The sequence below is a fragment of the Pristiophorus japonicus genome, chromosome 1, assembly GCF_044704955.1.
Source record: "Pristiophorus japonicus isolate sPriJap1 chromosome 1, sPriJap1.hap1, whole genome shotgun sequence".
NCBI classification, from domain to species: domain Eukaryota; kingdom Metazoa; phylum Chordata; class Chondrichthyes; family Pristiophoridae; genus Pristiophorus; species Pristiophorus japonicus.
This window is the reverse complement of record NC_091977.1, coordinates 121,793,433-121,820,325: the sequence shown is the minus strand read 5'-3', so window position 1 is coordinate 121,820,325 and position 26,893 is coordinate 121,793,433. Positions and strand designations below refer to the sequence as shown.

General features: G+C 40.4%; 1 protein-coding gene across 4 annotated transcripts in view; it reads right to left on the bottom strand.

Moving 5' to 3' along the window:
* carnmt1 (carnosine N-methyltransferase 1) overlaps positions 1 to 26,893 on the bottom strand; it is a 56,362-nt gene that overhangs the window by 6,671 nt on the left and 22,798 nt on the right. For 2 of the 4 annotated variants that reach the window (XM_070862468.1, XM_070862471.1), the window contains exons 6-7: positions 24,833 to 24,946; positions 15,266 to 15,369 (exon numbers count right to left, since the gene is read on the bottom strand). In XM_070862468.1, coding sequence (XP_070718569.1) covers positions 15,266 to 15,369; positions 24,833 to 24,946 — 218 coding nt within the window. Of the gene's footprint in view, positions 1 to 14,646; positions 14,726 to 15,265; positions 15,370 to 24,307; positions 24,370 to 24,832; positions 24,947 to 26,893 lie in introns of those variants that run through there. The other 2 variants (XM_070862478.1, XM_070862482.1) reach the window with 2 other exon arrangements.

Genomic DNA, 26,893 nt, shown 5'->3' with positions numbered 1-26,893 from the left:
TTAAAAACAAGGGCATACAAAGTGGCCAAAACTAGTGGGAGGACAGAAGACTGGGAAGCTTTTAAAAGCCAGCAAAGAACGACTAACAAAATGATTAAGAAAAGGAAGGTAGACTATGAAAGTAAACTAGCACAAAATATAAAAACAGATAGCAAGAGTTTCTATAGGTATATAAAAAGGAAAAGGGTGGCTAAAGTAAATGTTGATCCCTTAGAGGACGAGACCGGGGAATTAGTAATGGGGAACATGGAGATAGCAGAACCTCTGAACAAATATTTTGTATCAGTCTTTATGGTAAAGGACACTAACAATATTCTGACAGTGGATAGTCTAGGGGCTATGGGGGGGGGGGGGGGGGAGGAACTTAACACAATCACAATCACTAAGGAGGTGCTAATCAGTAAGATAATGGGATTAAAGGCGGATAAATCCCCTGGACCTGATGGCTTGCATCCTAGGGTCTGAAGAGAAGTAGCAGCAGGGATTATGGATGCATTGGTTGTAATTTACCAAAATTCCCTGGATTCTGGGGAGGTCCCAGCAGATTGGAAAACTGCAAATGGAAATCCTCTATTTAAAAAAGGAGGCAAACAAAAAGCAGGAAACTATAAAGCAGTTAGCCTAACATCTGTGGCTGGGAAAATGTTGGAGTCCATTATTAAAGAAACAGTAGGCAGGACATTTGGAAAAGCAAAATTTGGTCAGGCAAAGTCAACATGGATTTATGAAGGAGAAGTCATGTTTGACAAATTTGCTGGAGTTCTTTGAAGATGTAACGAACAGAGTGGATAAAGGGGAACCAGTGGATATAGTGTATTTCTAGAAGACACTTGACAAGGTGCCACATAAAAGTTCACGGGTTTGGGGGTAATATATTAGCATGGATAGAGGATTGGCTAACTAACAGAAAACAGAGAGTCGGGATAAATGGTTCATTCTCTGGTTGGCAACCAGTAACTAGTGGGGTGCCGCTGGGATCAGTGCTGGGACCCCAACTATTTACAATCTTTATAAACGATTAGGAAGAAGGGACTGAGTGTAACGTAGCCAAGTTTGCTGATGATACAAAAATGGGAGGGAAAGCAATGTGTGAGGAGGACACAAAAAATCTGCAAAAGGACAGAAAGGCTAAGTGAGTGGGCAAAAATTTGGCAGATGGAGTATAATGTTGGAAAGTGTGAGGTCATGCACTTTGGCAGAAATAAAATCAAAGAGCAAGTTATTATTTAAATGGAGAAAGATTGCAAAGTGCCGCAGTACAGCGGGACCTGGGGGTACTTGTGCATGAAACACAAAAGGATAGTATGCAGGTAGAGCAAGTGATCAGGAAAGCCAATGGTATCTAGGCCTTTATTGCAAAGGGGATGGAGTATAAAAGCAGGGAAGTCTTGCTATAGCTATATAAGGTATTGGTGAGGCCACACCTGGAACACTGCGTGGAGTTTTGGTTTCCATATTTACAAAAGGATATACTTGCTTTGGAGGCAGTTCAGAGAAGGTTCACTAGGTTGATTCCGGGAATTGACTTATGAGCAATGATTGAGTAGGTTGGGCCTCTACTCATTGGAATTCAGAAGAATGAGAGGTGATCTTATCAAAATGTATAAGATTATGAGGGGGCTTGACAAGGTGGATGAAGAGAGGATGTTTCCACTGATGGGGGAGACTAGAACTAGAGGGCATGATCTTAGAATAAGGGGTCGCCCATTTAAAACTGAGATGAGGAGAAATTTCTTCTCAGAGGGTTGTAAATCTGTGGAATTCGCTGCCTCAGAGAGCTGTGAAAGCTGGGACATTGAATAAATTTAAGACAGAAATAGACAGTTTCTTAAATAAGGGGATAAGGGGTTATGGGGAGCGGGCGGGGAATTGGGGCTGAGTCCATGATCAGATCAGCCATGATCTTATTAAATGTTGGAGCAGGCTCGAGGGGCCTACTCCTGCTCCTATTTCTTATGTTCTTATGTAATTCCATCTCTCGATTCCTTATGCACATCCATGTGTGCTACAAATGTTTATCCACTTTTCCTTTAAACAGTGCAACAGTCGCTGCCTCAATTATTCCCTATGGCAAAGTATTCTATGCTAACGTCTTTCTGTGGAAAGACATTTCTCCTAACCTCTCTCCTTATTCTCTTATTGAAGCTTTTAAATTAATAATGATCATTCATCATCAACTCGCCACCACCCTATTAAAATCCTTCAGAATTTTTAAAACCTCTTGTCAGATCTCTGCTCAGCCTTATCTGCTCCAGTGGAAATAATCCCAGTGTCTCTGGTTTCTCATCTCTGTATCATCTTGTTGAATCTACACACTATGATATTAATGTATTTTTTATAATGGGCCACCCAAAACTGAAGACAGTATTATAACAATGCAAACCATTGCCACCTACAAATTTGTAATAATTTCCTTGCTCTTATACTCTATGCCCCTATTTATGGCTTTATCTGCCTATAACTAAGGAATTATGTAAATGAACTCCAAGTTTGCTCTACCCTTTAATGTCTTCCTATACATAAGACTCCCAGTCCTTGCTTTCTTCCCAAATGCTACACTTCATACTTCTCTGCATAAAATATGCTTAATCTGCCATCATGTGCCCTCCTGAAGTTTTTTATAGTCCTCTTTAGGGTTTGCCAAACCTCCTACTTTTGTATCAGCAAATTTCATTATGCCCAAGTTCAAATCATCTATATATCTAGAATAAAAGTATACTTACCACTTCCAAAACATCAACAATCCAAGCACCCATTAACCTAACGTTGTTTTATGTCCATCCAATAACTTTCTATCCATGCTGCTACCTGATTTTGTTACAAGCCTTCTATGTGTCACCCCAACAAATAAATATTTGAAAATATATACATATTCCATATTGCCTTTATCAGTAGTCATTTCTTCAAAAAATAATTATTATGTTGGTTAGACATGATTAGCCTTTTACAAACCCATGCTGATTATAACATTCAGCTCTAAATGCTCACTGATTTGATCTCAGATTTTGAATTTTATGAGTTTGCTCATAACTGGTCTCATGGCATCATGTCAAACAGTGGCAAGGAAACCTCCTGCTGATTACCACTGACCACCCTCCCTCCGCCGATGAATCAGTACTCCTCCATGTTGAACACCACTTGAAAGAAGCACTGAGGGTAGTAAAGGCACACAATGTACTATGGGTGGGGGATGTCAATGTCCATCACCAAGAGTGGCTCAGTAGCACCACTACTGATTGAGCTGGCCGAGTCCTGAAGGACATAGCTGCCAGACTGGTCCTGCAGCAGGTGGTGAGAGAACCAATATGAGGGAAAAACCTACTTGACCTCATCCTCACCAATCTACCTGTTGCAGATGTACCTACCCATGACAGTATTGGTAGCAGTGGCCACTGTACAGTCCTCGTGGAGACAAAGTCCATCTTCACACTGAGGATACTCTCCATCCACACTACCACTGTGCTAAATGGGATAGATTCAGAACAGATGTAGCAGCTCAAAACTAGGTATCCATGAGGCACTGTGGGCCATCAGCAGCAGCATAGAAACATAAAAAATAGGTGAAGTAGGCCATTCGGCCCTTCGAGCCTGCACCACCACCCAGTTTAGTGTGATCCACAAACTTGGAGATATTACACTCTATTCCTTCATCCAAATCGTTAATGTATATTGTAAAGAGCTGGGGTCCCAGCACTGAGCCCTGCGGCACTCCATGTAACCTCATGGCCCAGCATATCCCTCACTCTACCATTACCATCAGCCAGGCAACCAACACTGGTTCAATGTAGAAGGGCCTGCCAGGAACAGCACCAGGCGTACCTAAAAATGAGGTGCCAATCTGGGAAAGCTGCAACTCAGGCTACATACGTGCTAAACAGCAGAAGCAGCATGCCACAGACAGAGCTAAGCGATTCCACAACCTACGGATCAGATCAAAGCTCTGCAGTCCTGCATGGTGTTGGATAATCAAACAACTAACGGGAGGGAGGAGGCTCCACGAACATCCTCAATGATGGCGGAGCCCAGCACATTGAGTGCAAAAGACAAGGCTGCTTCAGTCAGAAGTGCCGAGTGGATGATCCATATCGGCCTCCTCCTGAGGGCCCCATCACAGAAGCCAGTCTTCAGCCAATTCGATTCACCCCACGTGATATCAAGAAATGACTGAGCGCACTGGCTATGGGCTGTAACAATATCCTGGTTGTCTTGCTGAAGATTTGTGCTCCAGAACTAGCTGCGCCTCTAGCCAAGCTGTTCCAATATAGCCATGACATTGGCATCTACCCGACAATGTGGTAAACTGCTCAAGTATGTGCTGTCCACAAAAAGCAGCACAAATCCACTCTGGCCAATTATCGCCTCATTAGTCTACTCTGTCATCAGCAAAGTGATGGAAGGTGTCATCGACAGTGCTATCAAGCAGCACTTACTCACCAATAACCTGCTCACCGAAGCTCAGCTTAGGTTCCGCCAGGACCACTCAGCTCCAGACCTCATTACAGCCTTGGTGCAAACATGGACAAAAGAGTTGAATTCTAGAGGGGAGGCGAGAATGACTGCCCTTGACATTAAGGCAGCATTTGACAGAGTGTGGCATCAAGGAGCCCTAGTAAAATTGAAGTCAATGGGAATCGGGGGGAAAACTCTCCACTGGCTGGAGTCGTAGCTAGCACAAAGGAAGATGGTTGTTGGAAGCCAGTCATTTCAGCCCCAGGACAGGAGTTCCTCAGAACAGTGTCCTAATCCAACCATCTTCAGCTGCTTCAATGACCTTCCCTGAATCATAAGGTCAGAAATGGGGATGTTCGCTGATGACTGCAGTGTTCAGTTCCACTCGCAACTTCTCAGAAAATGAAGCTGTCCATGCCCGCATGCAACAAGAGCTGGACGACATTCAGACGTGGGCTGATAAGTGGCAAGTAACATTCGTGCCACCCAAGTGCCAGGCAATGAGTTTCTCCAACAAGAGAGTCTAACCACCTCCCCATGACATTCAACAGCATTACCATTGCCGAATCCCCCACCGTCAACATTTTGGGGGTCACCTTTGACCAATAACTTAACTGGATCAGCCACATAATAATGCAGCAGGTCGGAGGGTGGCTATTCTGCGGTGAATGTCTCACCTCCTGACTCCCCAAAACCTTCCACCATCTACAAGACAAGTCAGGAGTGTGATGAAATACTCTCCATTTGCCTGGATTGAAAAATTGCGGTCACAGCTTCTGCTATCTCTCCTCGGACATCTTTTACAAGGCTATGGCATACGCCATCAGGGACCAATTCATTTTCTAGTTATCTCTAACGATTGTACATCCTCGTTTAGTGCACCTGCATTCTCTCATCAATCATTTGTAAAAAGAAACAAATGCAAAATATTTAGTATTTCTGCATACCTTCATCCTCCATAACTAGATTTCCCCTTCATCCATCAATGGTCCTATCCTCTAACAAGACTTTTACTTTTTCTTCTGCTAGTAAAAGCCCCCATTACTTCTTTTTATGTTATCTGCTAGCCTTTTTTCATATACCTTCTGATCTTTTTCACCTTCCTCACTAGTTTCTATGGCCCCAAGTTTCCACACGCGGCAAAACAGGCGCCCCTCCGAGCTGGGCGCCCGTTTCTCGCGCCGAAAACGGCGGCAAAAAAAAAACGCGCTATTCTCGAGCGCCTTGCAGCTCCATGTCTGCCTGATGCGGCGTGCAGGGGGAGGAGCCTACCACTCGCGCCGATTTTGTAAGTGGGAGGGGGCGGGTACCATTTAAATGAGTTTTTTTCATGCCGGCAACCCTGCGCGTGCGCGTTCGCGCAGTCTGAAGTAAACATTGGCACTCGGCCATTTTTGAAAGTGCTGCAGAAAACGTGAGGATTTGTTTCTTGGACCCCTGCAAAGGCTTGAATTTTAATTTTCTTCATATTTCTGTGTGTGAGGGAGTGCTTTTAGCAGCATTGCTGATTAAATCACCTGCTGAAATCAGTGAGTTCAGCTTTTCACTGCTAAACTTCTCACTTGCAGAACCGGTGCCTGCAAATTAAGGACTGTGTTTGGAGAAATAAAAGTGCCAATTCAAGTTTGCAATGGATCAACGTCCACCAAGAACAAAGAATTTCTTGCATGAGGAAGTGTAGATATTAGTCAATGTAATTGAGCAGAGATGGCAGGAGCTAGATACCAGCAACAGCGGTGAGCTCTAATCAATTCTCTCCTATGCAGTGAATTGATGGCAAACCATTGCATAATATGTGGTGTTGACAATGCAGCACCCATTCTGCAAATTTAAATATAAAACTGTCTATGTGGCTGCCTCTCCCTGTCCAAATGGCCTCAGTCCCCCTCACAGCTCGAAGGCTGCTGCTGTATCTTTGGCTGCTGGCCAGCCACTGATGCCGCCCCTAAAGCCCCTCCCGTCGGGACCGACGCCACACCACCCCGCTGTTTGAAAGGCCTGCAGCTCAAGTGGAACGCTGCTTGCTGCCTGCCTGCCCCTCCCTCCCGTCGGGACTGACGCCACACCACCCCCGCTGCCTGAAAGGCCTGCAGCTCAACTTTCACACAGGTAGGAACATGGTTTATTTAATCTTTTCTTTGCTTATAAATTTTTATTCAGGTTGGATTTATTTGTATAATATTTGTATAAGTATAACTAAGGATTTATTGTACAATTTAATGACTTCCCTTCCCCCCCCCCTCGTTCCGGACGCCTAATTTGTAACCTGCGCCTGATTTTTTAATGTGTAGACAAGGTTTTTTCAGGCCTACAAAAATCTTCACTTGCTCCATTCTAAGTTAGTTTGGAGTACGTTTTCACTGTGGAAACTTTGAAATCAGGTGTCAGTGGCCGGACACGCCCCCTTTTGAAAAAAAAATTCTGTTCCAAAGTGAAACTGTTCTACCTGACTAGAACTGCAGAAAACTTAAATGTGGAGAATTCCGATTTCTAAGATACTCTGTTCTCCACCAGTTGCTCCTAAAAATCAGGAGCAAATCATGTGGAAACTTGGGGCCTATATTCCTCATGATTTTCTTTAGCATTGTTACCCCTAGTTTCATATTCCCTCCTTTTTAAGTTTAGTTTAATTTTATTGTTTACCCATGGAACTCCATTCTTTGATGTAGGCCCTTTTCACCATGTAAAATATATGTTTTGTAATTTATTGATCTCTTTCTGAAGATTGCCCACTGATTATTATATTGCCTTGCTTGCTAACATATCTGCCCAGTTTAAGTTGAGCCCGTAAGTTAATCCCTTCTTACCTCACTAAACGTTGTCTTTTTCCAGTCCAAAACCCGTATCTTAAATTCTTCATGATCCTTTTCACATTTAACCTAGTAATCTTTTGGTCGTTATTTCCTAATTGTTACTCTACTTCCACATCAATTATTTTCCTAAATTCATTTCCCAGAACTAAAGAAGCCATGCTTCTTTCCTATTGGACCAGAAACATACTGATGTATGACATTTTCTAAATGGGTTTCCCACTTTCACTAGATACATTACCTTTATGTCAGTCTATCGTGGGATAGTTAAAATCATGGAAATGATTGCCTCATTGGCCTCAAATCTCTCTGAACAGTCTATAGATCTTCCCCTTCTACTTTTTCACTGTTTGGAAACTGGTAATGCACAAGAATTGCACTGCTTCTGTTCCAATTGTTTAACTTTATCCATATTCACCTGTCTTAATACAACCTTCTGGAACATCATAAATTCTAGCAATGTAATACTTTGTATACTGTCACCATACTCCTTTTCCCTGAACATGTTACAACTTTTTGTCAATCTTTATTTGTGAAACTGATCATTCTTCTGTGTTCACCAACTGAATTTTTTGTCAAAGGTGCATTTCCTCAGTACTGTCCTTAGCATCAGCCTAGATTATGCATTTAACCTGTCTGATGTACACAGTGCCATATTTGGCATCCCATCTATGACAGAAGATTCTGCAGATATAAAATGAGCAAGAGTCAGAGAACCAATTTTTCCTCATAGTAGGAGACTACCAAGATATTTGGCTTCATTTACACATATCTCAAGTCCGAAGGGTTAATGGATCAAAATACCAAATCAAATATGGCTGATCGACAGTTCACTAACTCGAAGACAAAACCAGTGCTAACAATAGTGAAAGAAAGAAGCTTAATTTATATAAGCACATTTTAAGATGTCCCAAAGTGCCAATGAATTGAAGTGAAGTCACTCTTGTTATCCACAGAAATTACATAAGGGACCAGTTAAATGGTTTTTTACTGGCGTTGGTGGAGAAAGGAATGTTGACCAGTACATTGGGAGAACTCCCTGCTCTTCTTCAAATAGTACCATGGAATTTTTAAAGTTAGATGGGGCATTAGTTTAACATTTCAGCCAAAATAGGCTACACCTCTAACAATACCTTTTCGCTCAGTACTGCACAGAACAGCCAATCTATATTATGTGCTGAAGTCCTGGCGTGCAGTTTTCCATGCAAGAAACTTAAGATCACATGTGAAAAGAGGGTCGTATGGCGGATATATTAACTGATAACTAAATTAAGGCTCAATCAGGAATGAGTGAATGCCTACTGGAAGAAAATAACATGCAGAAAATAGAACACTAAACAGTGATCTCCTAACAAACACAACTAGGTCAAGAAAGATCAAGTAATATAAATCTGAATAGAACAAGCTTTAAATCAACGTCAAACAGATATTGGGAAGTATCCATAATGTGAGGGATAACACGAGATATGGCTAACCAACTTTGTATTTTGCATTTTGTGTTGTAGGTCTTATAATGTCTGCATGAACAAACCAACATATATACTGTGATAGATGCGATCTCCATTCTCCAATGAGTCATAAAATATTTCTATATTCAAGCTTAATGTGAAATTATAGCTCGGCTATTGTACTGAGACTTCAAATAAATTGAGCTATACCAATTCATTCTGGAGGAGTTTCTTTTCACTGAGGCCACAGTTTTAAGCAATACACAATAACATGTTGAGAATAGCAGTTAGCTCCAGGGTGGAAAGGATAGAGGGGATTTGCCTCAGTTTATAATATTGCCTATAAACAAAACCAAATCACGACAAATTTGTTACCCAGTACCTCCAGTTTGCAAAGGACAAAGCTGGCAAGTTTGCCATCCTGAGAATAAACTGAGCTTGTCTATATTGCTAGAACCATGGAAGGGAGGAGTTCCCATGCCAGATAGAAATTCCAAAAGGCTTTGTTTAAGGCTTGACCTAGTAAGTATTGCTCTAGATAAAAATTTCCATGTCCCATCTTCTCAGGTAATAGCAACAGTTATTTTAATTCTTGACCTATTGAGAAAGAACCTGAAGTATTCTTTTAAAGAAATTGGGGTTCACTTCAAAGGAAGTAAGAATTATATCTCAGCAACAGCACTAGGATGGTTTACCCAGTTCAACCCTATTTCCATGTCACAGCAGTCAGATAGAACTTCATGGGCAGAGAGTTCTGAGTACACTTGTATAAAAGATCATCAAAAGGACTCAGTATAAAGATTCTAGTTTTGTTTTCCAGTCAAGGAATAAATTGTTAACCTAACATGCAGAAAACTAAACAGTGATCCCTTAACAAACACAACTAGGTCAAGAAAGTAGGTCTTTCCCACATCGCTGACCCACATTGGCTTCCTGTTCGGCAACGCCTCAATTTCAAAATTTTCATCCTTATTTTCAAATTCCTCCGTGTCCTCACCATTCCCTATCTCTATAATCTCCTTTGGCCGCCCCCCCCCCCCCCCCACCCCGCCCCACGCACGAGATGTCTGCGCTCCTCTAATTCTGCCCTCTTGAGCATCCCTGATTATAATCACTCAACTATTAGTGGCCGTGCCTTCTTTTGCCTAGGCCCCAAACTCTGGAGTGCTCTACCTCTCTTTTCTCCTTCAAGACGTTCCTTAAAACATACATCTTTGACCTAGCCACCTGCGCTAATTTCGACTTATGCGACTCGGTATCAAATTTTTTATCTCAAAATACTCCTGTGAAGCACCTTGGGATGTTTCACTACGTTAAAGGTGCTATATAAATACAAGTTGTTGTTGCAATAAATGTGACTGGTATGTAACCCAAGATACAAAGATACATTGTTAACCCCAATGCAGATTATTTCCATTCTTCGGCCTAGAAATTCGCCTCGGGCGATGGCGGAAAACAGACAGTATTACATCAGCCGCCCATTATATGCAGTGTTTTTGAATTGTAGGTTTCAGTACACAGGGAATGTGGGTAGTCTACGTTAACTGAAATTTGATATGCACATGAATGAAGAGTAGATAAAGAGTAGATAAAGCCCAAATCATAGCAACTTCCACTGATGGGTGGAGGCTTTTCTCAAAGAGTCTTTCAAAAGCTAGACCATTGCAGGTGTCTTGAAAAGGAATCTGACAAGCCAATTGTTCAAATATCGTGAGATTGTATGTAGTGCATCCTCAGATATACTACAATCACATACATACACTTAAAAAACATCCTGAATACCGAGGAGAAGCCAAAGAACAGTAACTTGTCATATCCCTCTCCCCTGCCCCATCCATCCTCAGCTTGAGCAAGTGTGAAGAGCTAATAGATTTCTGTGTGATCAAGATAGAGAAATCTGTTCAGTGGTCTTTACTGATTCCCCTCCTTCCCCTTTCCTACCAAACCTCCCCCAGCCTTGAACCCACATCTCTAGTTTCTCTCCCATCTCTACCCATTCCCTCGCTGAGCTTATAAGACCTACATTCCTGCTCCCTCAACCACATTCCCACTAAAATGCTGACCACCCAAGTTCCCTTCCTGCGTACCAAGCTAGATGCCATTGCAGAGTTCCATGTCCTCAGGCATTTTCCCCCTCACATTTAAATTTACCATCACCCCCCCTCCTCAAAACATACACCCTTAACTCTCTGTCCTTCCAAACTACCACTCTAACTCAAACCTCCCTTCCCTCTTCAAAATGCTGATCCCTCCCAGATCTCTGCTCATCTCTCTCCCAACACCGTTTGAATCCCTCCAATTAGGTTTCTGCACCTTCCAAAAACCCAAAATAGGACTAACCAAAGTCACAAATAATATTCTCTGTGACTGTGGTGCATTATCCCTGATCATCCTTCTTGACCTATCTGCACCCTTTGGCACAGTCAATCATATAACCTTCCTCCAAAACTTCTGCTCCGTGGGTTTGTCCTCACTTAGTTCCACTCATCTCTGATCGTTGACACAGCATTTCCAGCAATAGCTTCTCTTCTCCGCAAGTTACTTATGGAGTCACCTGGGGATCGATTCTCGTCACCATCCTTTTCCTCGTCTACATGCTGCCCTTGGTGATGTTATCCGCAGATAAGGAGTCAAATTGTACACGTATGTTGATCTCAACCCTTCCCACAGCATCTGTTCTGTCAGTTTGTTTTTCTGACATCCAGTCTAGGATAAGATGCAAGATCCTCCAGATAAATATTGGGAAGCATGAAGCCATTGTTTTGAGCCCCCACAAGAAACCCCGAACCGCCCCAGCAACTCTATTCACCTACCCATCTATTGTTGCAGGCTGAACCAGACTGTTTGCAACTTTACCATCCAATTTGTCCCTGAACTGAGCTTCCAAACCTAAATGCATTTCATCACAAAGACCACCAACTTCCACCGCTGTAAATTGACTCATATCTCAGCTCATCTACCATTGAAACCCTCATCTAAACCTTTAACAGCTCCACACTTGAATATTCAATGCTGTCCTGGCTGGCCTCCCATCCTCTACCCTCTGTAAAATCCAACTCATCTAAACTCTGCTGCACAAATTCTATCCTGCAGCAAGACTCATTCACCCTTTACATCAGTGATCTACATTGGCTCTCAGTCCCTCAACATTTCAAATTTTAAATGCTCATTTTTGTGTTTAAATCTCTCTGGTCTCACCCCTCCTATTCTCTTTAACCTTCCACAATACTAAAAACAACTTCCAATTATCTGTTCCTTTGACTTCAGCCTCTTGTGTATCCACCTCCTTGCTTTACCCATCTACTGCCAGCCATATATTCAACTACCCATGCTCCACACTCTGAAATTCCTTCTCCCACCCCTTGGACTCGCCACTTTACTCTACTCTACTCTTTTAAGGCTTTTTTAACAGTTTTTAAGATCCATGCATCCATTGCAATTCTACCCTAATGCACTGCGAATGACTGAAGGAAAAGTCTACGCTAACATGAGTCCCAGGTGCCTCATACCAGAAACCTACCTACTAACAACTTGCATTTATATAGTGCCTTTAAAGTAGTAAAACATCCCAAGGTGCTTCACAGAAGCATAATTAGACAACTGACACTTCACCCTGTTTTATGATTTAAATGTCAAAAAAATTTATGAGTAACAAAAGCAACCAAAATAGCAGTAATATTGCATGTATTTTTACAGTATTAAGCTCAGCTAATGTCTCGTAATAAAATTTGTTTTTCAACTCCTGTGCTCTATGCTAAAAAAAGTAATTTTCATATTTAGTGGGGTTTTTTTTAATGCATTTCTCACGAACCATCTGTAGAAGTTCCAAACAGACTCTCTTCGAAGGCTCCATATAGACTCACTGATTTCAAAAAGACAAACTAGTACCTTCAAACCAGTTATCAGAAGCTCTTTGATTTAAATAAATGTCTGTTAAATTCAAAAGAAGCTGCCAATTTTTCCTTTATGTATGACAATTAAAGTTTCAACTCATGCAACCATCATTCATGCACATTAGGCACACGTTTAAGAATCTGTAATCGGGGAAACTTGGCAATTATTAAAGTGACTTATACCTATGCGATAACAATGCATCAAAAGAAACAGAAAAAAGAGTGCAGGTCTCAGTGAGGATAAATGTTAAAAAAAAGCATTCAAAAAATTGTAGTAGAACACCAGAAAAACGACTTTGTTGCCTGCTGCAGCTGAAAATCTGGTTGTCATTTTAAGAGAGCCCCTGAGCAAGAGCAATTGCAGGAAACTCAAAGCTCTGTAAATTGGGCAATTTTATGGGTAGATACACATTCGGGTAGAAGGATCAATGGATAGCCATAAAAGATCAAGGAGATTTGGGCATATATTGAAGTTATACATAACTCACTTACACCCAAATTTTCACCATCTTTTAAGCCACTTAATTAGTTTGCTCCCAGGTTCCGTGTGTTTGTGGGCGCAAATACGGAGGAAATTCAAGGCCAGGATGTCTTCATTTCAGTTTTCGACAGAATAATTAGTTATTGTAACAAAATGTAACAAAACGGAACATTCTTCGCTAACTGAAGCAGGATTTTATGGATCTTGACAACGACTTCTATTTAGTTAGTGTTTTTAATGTAAAAACAATGAAAAGGTGCTTCAAAGATAGGTGTATAGAAAACAGATTCTTAACCAGGTAACGAGTTGGAAGGTGACAAAAAGCTTGGCCGAAGAGCTAGGTTTTAAAGGAGAAAAGCAAGACAGATAAATAGGCGGAGGCGTTTAGGGAGGGATTTCCAAAGAATAAGACCCAAGTGGCTAAAGTCTCTGCTGCCAATCATTGGGTGAAGGGAGGAAGGGATATACGAGGTGGGAGTCAAATTAACTGACAAATTAAGTGATGATCTAGGGCTGTATGCTCTTGTGGAGGTAGGGTAGGGCTAGACCATGGAGGAATTTAAAACTAGGATGGGGTTTAAAACTAGGAAGTGGATTTGAAATTTCAGGTGTTGGGGGAATGGGGCCAAGTAGTTGAACAAGGATGGAGGCAATGGGCAAGTAGATCGAAGTGCAAAACAGAATAGGCACAACAGAACTTTGAACAAGGAATTTATGGAGGGTGGCAGATGGGAGGTCAGTATGGGAGCATTGGAATAATTGAGTCTAGAGGTGACAGAATTCAAGAATCCAATGCCATGCCAATATTAAGACAAAAATGCTTCATTTTTACGACTATACCACCCTTTCTGATTTGATACTTCTGACTGCTACTGATGCTGTGCTCAGGAGGACTAAAACCTTGTCTGCTCCTGTTAATAGCACAACCACATTCCCATTTTGGGAACCACACAAATTTAGATTATCTTGTTATATCCCGACAGTGCGATGTACCATCCTTACAGATGTCTATTTTTGTCATGAGTCAACTGTAACCACCTAAGGGATTGTGGTCACAATGCACAGTAAATGCAGTTGTAACTCTGTGGTTCAGGCGACGCTTAAATATTCTTTTTCAACTGCTGAAGGTGGTATTTCCAGTCAAAATAGCTTGTGATTCTGGTAAAAGACAGTGTTAACTTTCCATGGTCATTTAGCAATACTGTTCGAAATATTCAACAACAATGCTACATTTTTTCAGTCTTTTAAACCTTTGGCAGGAGTTCATGTCAACTTACTGTCTCAACTGTGGAGGCACTTAGCTTATTTGGTGCAAGCAATATGTCATATACTCTTTGTGCTGAGTGTTAAATATCAAATTTGTGCTTTGGGCTCTTCAATTATATTGTACTTCTTTATTTTTTTCCACTTGCCTGTACATTTATATGACCAACTGCAGAGCCTATGGTTGGCCAAGGATTATTTCCATTATCTCCTGGGAAGAGTACTAAATGCAAATATAAACATACCAGTAGCATTGTTTTGATTTTGCTTTATTTATATGCATGTTATAATAAGGATAGTACTGTTTCTAATAATTTTTCTTCTAGAGATTTAGCAGCTGGTGTCAAATATTGCCGATGTCTCAATTTCCTGGGTAACAACCTGAAGAAGAAAATGTAGACTAGAAACAGAACACACAAGCTAACTATGAAAGACTACAGTGGATTTATAATCTAACATACATCTAGAGAGAGACTAAAGGCTTTGTTCTAATTCAACAGCAAAGATCATAAACCTTTTAGCTAGGAAAAAATGAACAGGTGCAGTAATGCATGTCCTTGGGTTTTACTACACGTGGCAGTAAGAGACGACAAGTAGCAATGACTATCCATATCACAACATTTTTGTGTGCGCTAAACATGTGCTTTCCTACTTTCCTCCCTTATTGTGTGTGGAAGATAATTAAAGAAGAATAAATGAAATAGTGAGAAGCAATGTTCCCATTAAGCTGGGTGGCTGCATAGCGGTCTGGAGGTCCCGCGCAGGCCGGGAATTTGAATAGGCTGCGTGCACACCCCCAAAAATTAGAGGGAACATTGCTGAGAAGCTGAGTATGTGATTGATTTATAAATAGGGGTTGGGCTGTTTTAGTCTTAACGGCCTTTTCAATTCCTAAAAATGTTTATGGGTCAAGGTTCTTACCTCTATTTTGAATCCATATTGAAGTATGCAATGCCTGATGTCTTCGTAACTCAGTTCTATTGATTTTTCATTTGCCATATTCTCAAAATGATACAGCAAAGGACCTAGGAGAAATTAGTTTAGGTTAAGTAGTACTCTGTCATCCCCATTCAATTAATAAGATTACCAATGAATAAGACTACTCATAGGACCACATACATGCAGAGAAGTTGCACATAAAGTGGTTAACAAAGGAGGCCCTACCTAAATTAGGCATTAAATCATTCAGAATGGTCCTGATTTCTGTTATGAACATTAGAGAAATGCATTGCGTTTGTCCCATTGCTTTACTTATAGTATGTTGGGAATTATCTGGAACAAATTTATTTCTTTAAAAAAAAGTAAAAGCAAAATTACTACTACAGTTCCCAGATTAGTTAACCACATTTATCTCAAACTAAATTATTGCACTCCTTCCTGTTCACTGCTGCTATTATGACCTATTCAGCTTTATTCTCTAAATAAAATAGGCATTCTGAATGGTCAGGCGATATAGAACACTGCTGCACAGCCATTTAGTCAGTTATGTTCTGATGCTGCTCCTTGGCATTCATAAGGTCTTTCTCGCCACTGAAGTCTATTTAGAAGTTCACAACAACTGTTGCGGTATTTTGTTTAATCTGCATCTATAATGTGCTGACATTGAAAAAAGATTACGTAGAGCACTTTTTAGGTTTTAAATTTTATGAATCATATATGCATAGCACTAACTGGTGGTTCACATGGTAATGAAGCTTCAGTATTTGTTCTGTTGCTTGTTTTATTTTGTTCCTGTGATGTCAATGTATTCTGGAGGAATAGTTTGCTTTTTGAGGCAACTTGGCTGCAGTAGTCAGTTGCAGTAGGAATGCCAAGAAAAAGGATGTGCTGGGCTCAGAGGTGACATTCCATCAATTTATGGACGTTTGATCGGAGAGATCAGACAGCTGCGGAAGACTTGAAAGAAGTCTCAAAAGATTTAAAGTGTGTGGCCAGTTGTATAACTCTAGCATTTGCAGCATATAAATAATATTGAATATCACAGTTGAACAATAAAGAAAATAATACTCTGATGTTTTAAGATTTTTGTTAAACATAGTTATTGCTGCACAGTCACCCATGTTCAAAAATACAACTATTGCAGTGCTGTTCACACACTATTTTAGTATGGCAACCACATCACAATGGAGCTTTCCTGCAACTCTGTGAAATTACTGCCATGTTTCACATTCTCGCAACTTATTTAAATTGCTTTATTTCCAATACAATTTGAAGAACACCAGGATTGCACAGAAACCCTTTCTTATAAAAGACATTGCTGGTAGCCCTAGATTTGAGCCTGCATCTTTCTTCTTTGTAGCTTGCAAATTCCATTCAGCCTCCCAAAGTTTAGGATTGGAGATGGGATGCAAACCTTTCAAAAGTTGTGATTTAATCCGGATACCAAGAATTTTGTGGGTGACTTCAATACAATCCTGACTTTGGTACATGACCAAGCCTAAAACTTGCTGAGATTTATTTTTGGTGTTATTGGAGATGAAGGACATGCGTAATATGTTTTTTACACTTATGAATTAGTCTTTTTTATTGTACAGGTTGAATCTCCCTTATCCAGAACCACCCCTTGTCCAGAACTATTCCCGACCACCGGGTGGCACATGCACAGAACTCCGACATGAACAAATTGAAGTCCTTCCTCGCTGCTGACTCCCACAATCGCTAGCCTGACCCCGCAATCCCCCCCCCCCCCCACCCCACCCCCCAATGATCTCTCTGCCGCACTCCCAGCCCCGATATCCCCTTGCTCAGTACCTGTACCATTCAATTTAACGTGACCACCCCTTGTCCGGAAAATCCCTTATCCAGAACAGGCCAGATCCCAAGGGTTCTGGATAAGAGGGGTTCAACCTGTATACTGCATATTGGAACATAAATTTAAACTTTTTATGTGACGCTTATGGCTCCATGGCCCATGAACATAAAAGCTTGGATACCCCTGATTTGACATCTAATTTGTGTAACATGTGTGTATTTTGATGGTGCATCTTTAAACTCTGAACTATGCACTATTAAAATACAATAAAAGGTATCCCTGCAGGCTGTTGCTGTTTAATATCTTCATTACTAACTTAAATGTAGGTGTTGGGAGAATGATCTAAAAGTTTGAGGATGATATGAAGATTTGTGTGAGTGAGGATGAGAAAAATCTACTTCAAGTGGACCTTGATACGATGGGGAAATGGGCGCACATTTGGCAAATGGTTTCTAACTTCGATAAATATAGTGTTGTGCACATGGGTAGAGCCAATGCCAAGTATACTTACACCTTACAGGGTAAAGAACTGAAGTCTGTTGAAAGAGAAAAAAATACACAATTCTCTTAAGGTTCACAACAAATGCCGTGAAGTGATAGCCAAAGCAAACAAGGTATTAGGTTGCATTGCCAGGATGATTAAATACAAATCAAAACAGTTTTGTCATTGTATTACTTTGGTTGGGCCTCACTTAGAGTACTGCATTCTTTTACATAGTGGGATATAGGGGCTTTGGAAATGGTTCAGAGAAGGGCCAAAAGAATGATACCTAGCTTAAAACACCTTAATTACCCAATTGTCGAGCTCTGCACAATGCTGAGGTCTTCTTCCATGCCCACGGCTTTGGCCAGGAATCTTTCCTCCCACATTGTGAACCCTTCCTCCCATCTTCAGAATTCTCATTCCACGTGGACCCCTCGCTTAGGCCTCTTACCCTCTCTAGATCTTGTCATGGGGAACTGCCAGCGTGACATTGGCCATATCAATTTCTCTACTTCGCTCACTCATTCTAACCTACCTTCCGCTGAACTTGCAGCACCCCGTTCTCTCAGATCCAAACCTATCGTCGTCATTAAACTGCTGACAAAGACGGCGCTGTTGCGGAGGCTGAATGCCGACTCTCTGAAACCTCCTCCTACCTCTCCCTGGACCATTACCCCACCACCAAACATCAAAAGCCATCGTTTTCAGGACTGTTACTGACTTCATCTCCTCTGAACATCTTTTCCCCAGGGCCTCCAACCTCATAGTTCCCCAACCCCACTTCTATCTCCTTCCCAAGATCCACAAACAGGTCTGCCCTGGTTGATCCATCATTTCAGCCTGATCTTCTTTCTTCCTATCTCGACTCTATTTTTTCTCCCCTTGTCCACTCCGTTCCGACCTACATCCGCAACCCTTTAGATGCCCTCCGCCACTTTAACAGTTTCCAGTTTCCTGGCCCTAAGCATCTCCTTTTCACCATGGACGTCCTTTCTCTCTACACCTCCATCCTCCATCAGGGCGGTCTTTTTCCTTGAATGGAGGCCCAACCAGTTCCCATCCACCACAACCCTCCTCCACCTGGATGAACTTGTTCTTAGATTTAACAATTCTCCTTTGATTCCTTTCACTTCCTCCAAATAAAAGGTGCCACTATGGGAACCCGCATGGGTCCGAGCTATGCCTGCCTTTTCGTGGGATATGTGGAACATTCCTGGTTTCAGTCCTACTCAGGTCCCCTCCCTCACCTCTTTTTCTGGTGCATTGATGACTGTTATCTGTGTCGCTCATGCCGCGAACTGGAAAAAAGTCATCTTTGCTTCAAATTTCCACCCCTCCCTCACCTTCACATGGTCCATGTTTGACGCTTCTCTTCCTCGACTTCTTTATCTCTATTTCTGGGAATAGGCTGTCAACCAATATCTACTATAAGCCCACTGACTCCAATCACTATCATGACTACACTTCCTGTAATGACTCAATTCCATTCTCCCAATTATTCCATATCCGTTGCATCGGTTCTGATGATGCCAGCTTCCACGCCAGTGCTTCCGATATGCCTTCTATTTCCTCAACCGCGGATTCCGCTCCACCATAGTTGACATGGCCCTCAACCATGTCCATCCCATTTCCCGCACTTCTGCTCTCACCCATTTCCCCCCCTCTCAGACCATGATAAAATCCCCTTGTCCTCATCTTTCACCCCACCAGTCTCCACATTCAACAATCATCGTCTGCCATTTCAGCCACCTGCAGTGCGATACCACTACCAATCACAACATCTCCTCCCTTTACAGTATTCCGAAGAGACCATTCCCTCTGCAACATTCTGGTCCACTTTTCCCGCTCACTTCTAACAGCACCTTTCTATGCAAACGCAGGAATTGCAACACTTGCCCTTTCACCTCCTTCCTTCCCACCGTCCGGGGCCCCAAACACACCTTCCAGATGAAACAGCACTTCACTTATACTTCTTTCATGTTAGTGTACTGTACTTGCTGGTCACAATGCAGTCTCCTCTACATTGGGAAGACCAAACGCAGAGTGGGTGTTCGCTCTGGTGAACACCTCGGTTCATTCCGCAAGTGTGACCCTGAGCTTCCGGTCGCTTGCCATTTTAATTCTCCGCCCCACTCTCACTTCGGCTTCCTACACTGTTCCAATGTAGGTAAAGAAAAGAGGAACAGCACATTTTCGATTAGGTACTTTACAGCCTTCCGGACTCAACTTGAGTTCCATAATTTCAGATCATAATCACTGCTCCATTTTTTCGGACAGCATGTGCTGGGAATGGTTCTGCTGTTGCCATTTACAGCTCCTCTAGACCCATCTTTGTTTCTTTACTTGACCCATTACCACCCCCTTTTGTCATTTAAATCACTCCCGCTTTCCACCCTATCACAGAACTTCCCTTTTGTTATTTCTCCTCCACTCCCCCCATCCCGTTTCCCTGCCTTTGTACTTGCTTAAAATCTGTTGCATCTATAACATTTTCCAGTTCTGTTGAAAGATCATGTTCTTGCTCTCATTCCCCTCCCTTCAGACCGGGATCTCGTTCTTACCCCAATCCCCACTGTTCATTCTGCCCCCCCACGTTCCTGACATTTTGCACCCACCCCCCACAGCCTATCCAAGCTCCTGACCTTCTGCCTGCCGCTGCCATTCCCCACACCCCCACCACCTCCTCCTCCTCCTCTTCTCTCCCCTGCCTCCGAGCTCCTCTCCTCCAATCCGACGACTAAAATTAGGTGCTAAATTTTTATCTTCACTCCTGATGCTGTACTTGTGTCAAAAAAGTGCATCTTGGCATTCAGGTAGGCATCATTTTGCAGCCATTAAAATGAATAGACAGAAAGTCATGGGACGTTATGAGCCTGAATTCCCAATATGCACAAAGCTTTGCACCAGAAGTGCTACAGATCAGAGTTTACCCTTCCTTTAGTCTAGTCTTTAGTCCTAAGGATAACTTTCTTAAGACTATATTTACTGGATTTAGTAACAATCCAGGAAACCGAGGAAAATGTTGGATCGCATGCATGGTATCAAAACAGTCTACAGGCTCCCCAGATGGTCTCCATGCGGATGGGACTCAGAACACCGTGAAAATAATCACTCCAAATAAAGTGATCCTGATTTTCCAGTTTGCAAGTGAAAAGAGCCAATGACAGAGGAAAACAAAAGAAAGAAAAGCAAGAAAATAAAGCAAGAGGTAGAGACTTTTATTTTTTTCAGGAAAAAAAAAATGTAGCAAACCTACAGTAATGATTTCACAACCAATGTTGGTTTAGCCCTAGTGATCTCAGTTTTAGTGTTGGTACTTTATTTGAAATTTTAGTCTTATTGCAAGTATAGTCTTAAGAAAGTTACCCTTTGGATTAAAGACTAGACTAAAGGGTAAACTCTCTTCTGTAGTACTTGTGGTGCAAAGCTTTATGTACATATTGGGAATTCAGGTTCATAACGTCCCATGACTTTCTGTCTATTCATTTTAATGGCTGCAAAATGATGTCTACCTGAATTCCAAAATGCACTTTTTTGACATAAAAAGTACAGCACCAGGAGTGAAGATAAAAATGTAGCATCTAATTTTAGTATACATTTTTTGCTCCCAAATGTAGTTATATTTTAGTTTTGGGCAAGAAAAAATTGTTCTTACTGTCCATATTTTCTCAGCTTTACAGGAATTTTACATTTTTAACTTTACATTTAAAAAATGCCATAGTTACTTTTTACTTCTCATATTCGCTAGGTTACAACAAACGTTGAGAAATAATATAATGGTGCTTAAATGGAAACTAAGATTTTATTAATCTGTTTCCATATCTGCTTCAAAAGTTGTGAACCTTTGGCTTGTGCTGTTTCAGACCTAGAAATAATTTTAGTTTTAGTCTCGACTCTATTTCAACTTTTTTTCTTGCTATAACTATAGTCTTCATAAAAAACTTAATTCAAAATGTTGGCTTTGCTGACAAAATTTTCATCAAGAATTATTTCATCTTCACTTCATAGAGGAAAACAACTGAAAACATATCCTCATAACTGAGATTTTAAACTTTATAGTTTGGAAGTATAAACTGCATCACCATTGGGGCTCTGAAGTATTGTTTTTCAATCAGTGGCTAACAAATGAAACAGATGTGTGGCTAATTCAATATTTCAATAACCTGGCCAAATGTATGATGACCAAACATTGGTGCCAAATGATATTTCCAAGGGAAAACAAATATAGCATGTAAACTTTAAATAGTTTTATCGAGCTGTGTAGTATAAATTTAATGAAGGATCATGGTAATTCAGTTACTATGATAGCTAGTTTAAGGGAGATTCATATAATTCAAAAAGGTCTGGACCAATTAAGCATAAGAGTTAGGAAATGGCAAATGAGTTTAATGGCATACATGCAAAGTAAGGCACATTGGTACAGTGTAAGAAAAGGGTTAATCAGATTGACTTGGTGTACGAATATAATACTATACTGCTAAAGATTTCTCTTTAGATTGTAGTACTGCCAGCTTTTAGCCTTTTTTAAGAAAGTAGGATTCTTATATTCTAATATCTTAAAATAGAGTACACAGCAATTTTAAGGCCGCATCCACCTGTTTAATGAGAAAAGTTAATAGGTAGGTAAGAAAGGGTTCACAGACAGAAAAGCTCCATTTGTTCATTCAATAGAAGGGAGGCTTTGAAGCCTTACTTAAGACCACACCTGCCTAAGACCACAGCCTCTAGGCTGGAATATTAGGAGAGTGAGAGTCAAGGAAAGGGAGTTAAAAACAAAGATGTTTTGACCCCATGTTACTCATTGCAAGACAGATCTGTATCTACAAGAACAAATCATAATCAAATTCAGTGTTGAATGACAACTATGTAATATAACTATGAAACACGTGTGAGTTATGAAGGAGTGAGAAAAAGGTATAAGAAGTGGGTGTTGGAACAGGTACTTTAGAATTCGATTATGGTCTGATCAACCTGTATACCGAGCTCAAAACTGTAATGTGTTTGAATTCTCGGGCTAAAACTTGCAAGATCACATCATTAGTATTGCTGTTAAGTGTATGTTTAATTATTACATGCCTAATAAATGTGTGACATCTGACATTCAATGTCATGAATCCTATTGATTTGATGAGTAAGTTATTAGTAAGACAACACAAACATTTACTCCTCCTCTAACAGTCGGTAACCTAGAAGTGCACACTGTGTTGATGTATCATAGAATGGAGAATTAAGGCTCACTACCCGATTTCTCCCATGATGGATTTCAATTTTTGTTTAACTGCAAAAGAACATTACTACAATATAAAGAGAAATCATTAGCAGTATTACATAAGTACAAATTAGTCGGATTAACCCTTTCCTTGCAGTAGGAAGCATGAAGTGTGTACACAAGTTGGTGTCCATATTCAAAGAGTGTGATAACTGACTACATACTGCAAGTATACAATTAAGCGAGACCGTTCCTGTAACAAAGCTATTCAAGTGCAGGAATGTATCTGGAAATATTTGCATACAAGTCGAAACTAGTTATTTTAACCCTATCTGACTCACTGTTTGGACGACATTTTGAATCTTGCGCACCCAACTCCAAAAAGACTGATGCAATGAAGACGATTCAAAGAAGAGTTAGGGTTAGGGGTTGGGCTCCAACAGTCACAGAATGAAGTTGTATTCATTGGAGAAAATAAGATGGGAAGGAGACATGATCCAGGTCTTTAAAATGCTCAAAGATGAGGCTCATAAGCAGGTTTACCTCAGAGTGAGAATACAGAACTCGATAGCAAAATTAACAAAACTAGAATTGGAAGGAACTTTCTCCCTCTTCATAGTGGACATGTGGAACAGACTCACAGCAAAAGTTGTATTAAAGACTTAAAAAGATAGGCAAAAAGCTGGTTAAGAAAAAGGTAGATAGGAATAAGTATAGATAGAGGCAGTCAAATACTCCATGGAACAAAATGGCTGCTATGTTACTGGGATCATGGAAATATTCATGGAAAGCAATTGTTCAATGTTGAATAGTATAGATTATAAAGTTAGATTGCTATCTGAAGGAGCGGAGAGGCTAAAGGGAAAAATTACATAAAACCTTCTCTCAGATAATTTAGTAAGTGTGGTAGAGTTCATGATGCACAGAGTCTGTGGAAAAACAAGCTTGATGGGCATGGACATTTTTCATCCTATGTTTTCTTACAGTTCACTAAAAAAGTGATGTTTCTACCTTTGATACAATTGCATATTCTTAATACAGCACAAAATGCTAATTGAAAATATTTAGTATTAGCCCTAAACAGTTTGAGAACAAAATATAAACTGTTGGGAAAAATGTATAAAATGAAAAGCACGTATCAAAATGTATATATATTTTAAATGTCTAATTAAAGTGCACGTTTGTAGGTTGTTTATGTATTTTACAAATCTCCACAACATACTTTCACTCCGAACCTATGCGGTTTCAAATTTGGTTATTACTTTGATGGAAACATTTGAACTAACAGTACCTTCATCACAGCCAAAAGCTGCTCCACTGTCATATCCCCCACTTCCTTTCAGGAGGTCAAGATACTGTATCTACCACTATTCTGTCACTCAAGCATTAAAATTTTCATAAATGAACATTCACCCTGATCATATACTGTCAGGTTTATGTCACTTCTCTAATCTGCTTAGTTTATATATAAAATTAAAGGTAAAATAAAACACAATCTGCAGAATAATGGTCACCTACAAAGAGTCTTCAAGGTGCTTTCTTTATCAGGTTTTGCACTTTGCACGAAGTATTTGTGTTGTCTATATAAGGAAATAGGTGGAAAAGCATCAGAGGAACATAATTTAAAATACCACTAGTGCTTCTGTTACATTTAATATTGTTGCAGTACATTTATAAAAGCAGATACCGGCATGTTCACATTTTACTTTGTTATGGCTATACCTTAAGGAATCAAGGCAGTTGTGATCATTATTTCTGGAGAAAACAGAATAGACATACAAAGAGATGTTTTCCTCAATAACTATAGTCACTGATTTAGTAGCATTAATTTATGCACTTGAGGTTTAAAAATGGAAACGTTCTAATACAGCTAATGATGTTGCGAATCTGGTTTTATTATTTCCTGAGACTGATTTCATTCTTAAACCTTAAGTTATATACACTATTTATAAAAGCTTAAACTGCATAAATGTACATAGTTTTAGCTGGTTACAGAAAAGCAAGCAATATTAGATGTAAACAGGGTATTCAGAGAGTACTCACCAAGATTTATCCATATTCCTCCAAGTTTCAGAATCTTCCATATTGTTTCAATGTAATCAACAACATTATGTGCTGTGTCAATGAAGAAACACGTTGCTACACAATCCCATGCATCTGTTGATAAAAAAATCAAGTAATTTTTCATTTATAAAATATGAAGACTCAAGCAAATATTTCCTCCACCCTTATAAAAACAATTGCTGCAAGAAATTAAGGATGATAAAACGTGGATTCAGCTGCATCCATGTAATTTATCTACAGTTCATATCACTAGATCAAAGTGGTAGAAATTATATCCAAATATTTCCCATCATTTACTGTTTTTCTTCGTATCCCTACACTTATAACCTACTTTATATCACTTAATCACTATCCTAGACAAATATTCATAAGTTACTTTTTCCACTTACTCTGTGTGTACATGGTTATTTCCAGTTTCTAGATGTGTTGACTCCCTTTCATATCAACTGCTGTACCCTATTGCAGTGAAATGTGTAACTTTGTGGATGAGTTTATCATTTCTGCATTAATTTCCTTAATACTTATTCCAAAAGTACCCATCATGCATCTGAGAACAATTTTCACAAATTCCTTTTCAGATTCCACCCCCCCCCCCCCCCCCCCCCATAATTCTGACATAGAATCATAGAATGATATAGCACCAAAGCAGGCCATTCAGCCCACTAAATCTGTGCTGGTTCTTTGGTAGAGCTATCCAATTGGTCCCACTCTTTCCCACAGCCCTGTATATATTGTTCCCTTCAAATATTTATCCAATTCCCTTTTGAAAGTTATTATTGAATCTGCTTCCACCACCCTTTCAGGCAGTGCATTCCAGGTCACAACAACTCGCTGTGTGAAAAAAAATGTTTCCTCATGCTGCCTATGGTTATTTTGACAATCACCTTAAACCTGTGTCCTCTGGTTACTAATCCTTCTGCCAGTTTCTCCTTATTTACTCGATCAAATCCTTTCATGATTTTGAACACCTCTATCAACTTTCCTCTTAACTTTCTCTGCCCTAAGGAGAATAAACCCAGTTTTTCCAGTCTCCCCACATAACTGAAGTTCCTCATCCTTGGTACTCTGCTCATACCCTTCTAGTAAATCTCCGGCACCCTCTCAAGACTTCCTAAAGTTCGGTTCCCAGAATTGAACACAATACTGCAGCTGAGGTCTAACCAGTGTTTTATAAAAGTTTAACATAACTTCTTTGCTTTTGTACTCTATGCCTCTTAATAAAGCCAAGGATCCCATATGCTTTTTTTTTTTAAAAAACAGATTTCTCAACTTGTCCTGCCTCCTTCAAATATTTGTGTACATAGGTATCTCTGTTCCTTCACCCCCTTTAAAATTGCACCATTTAGTTCATATTGGCTTTCCTCATTCTTCCTACCAAAATATATCACTTTACACTTAAATTTGATCTGCCACGTGTCTGCCCATTTCACTAGTCTATGTCCTCCTGAAGTCTATTATTATCCTCCTCATTTTTGAATTTAGTCATCTGCAAACTTCTAATTTGTACCCTGTACACCCAAGTTCAGGCCATTAATATATATCAAAAAGACCAATGGTCCTAATACCGACCCCTGGGGAATACCACTGTATACTTCTCATGAATCTGAAAAACAACCATTACCACTATTCTCTGCTTTCTATCCTTTAGACAATTTTGTATCCATGCTACCACTGTCGCTTTAATCCCACGTGCTTTAATTTTGCTAACAAGTCTATTAAGTAGTATTTTGTCAAATGCCTCTGAAAGTCCATATACACAACATCAACCGCACTACCCTCATCAAATCTCTCCGTTACTTCATCAAAGAACTCAATCAAGTTAGTAAAACACAAATTGCTTTGAACAAATCCGTGCTGACTTTCATTTATTAAACAGTACTTTTCCAAATGCCAATTAATTTTCTCCCAGATTACTGTCTCTAAAAGTTAGGCTGACTGACCTGTAGTTGCCAGGTTTACCCTCTCCCCTTTTTTGGGCCCAAGTTTCCGATATCCGCGAGAACGGCGCACCTCCGAAAGTCCCGCCTATTTTGTGGAATG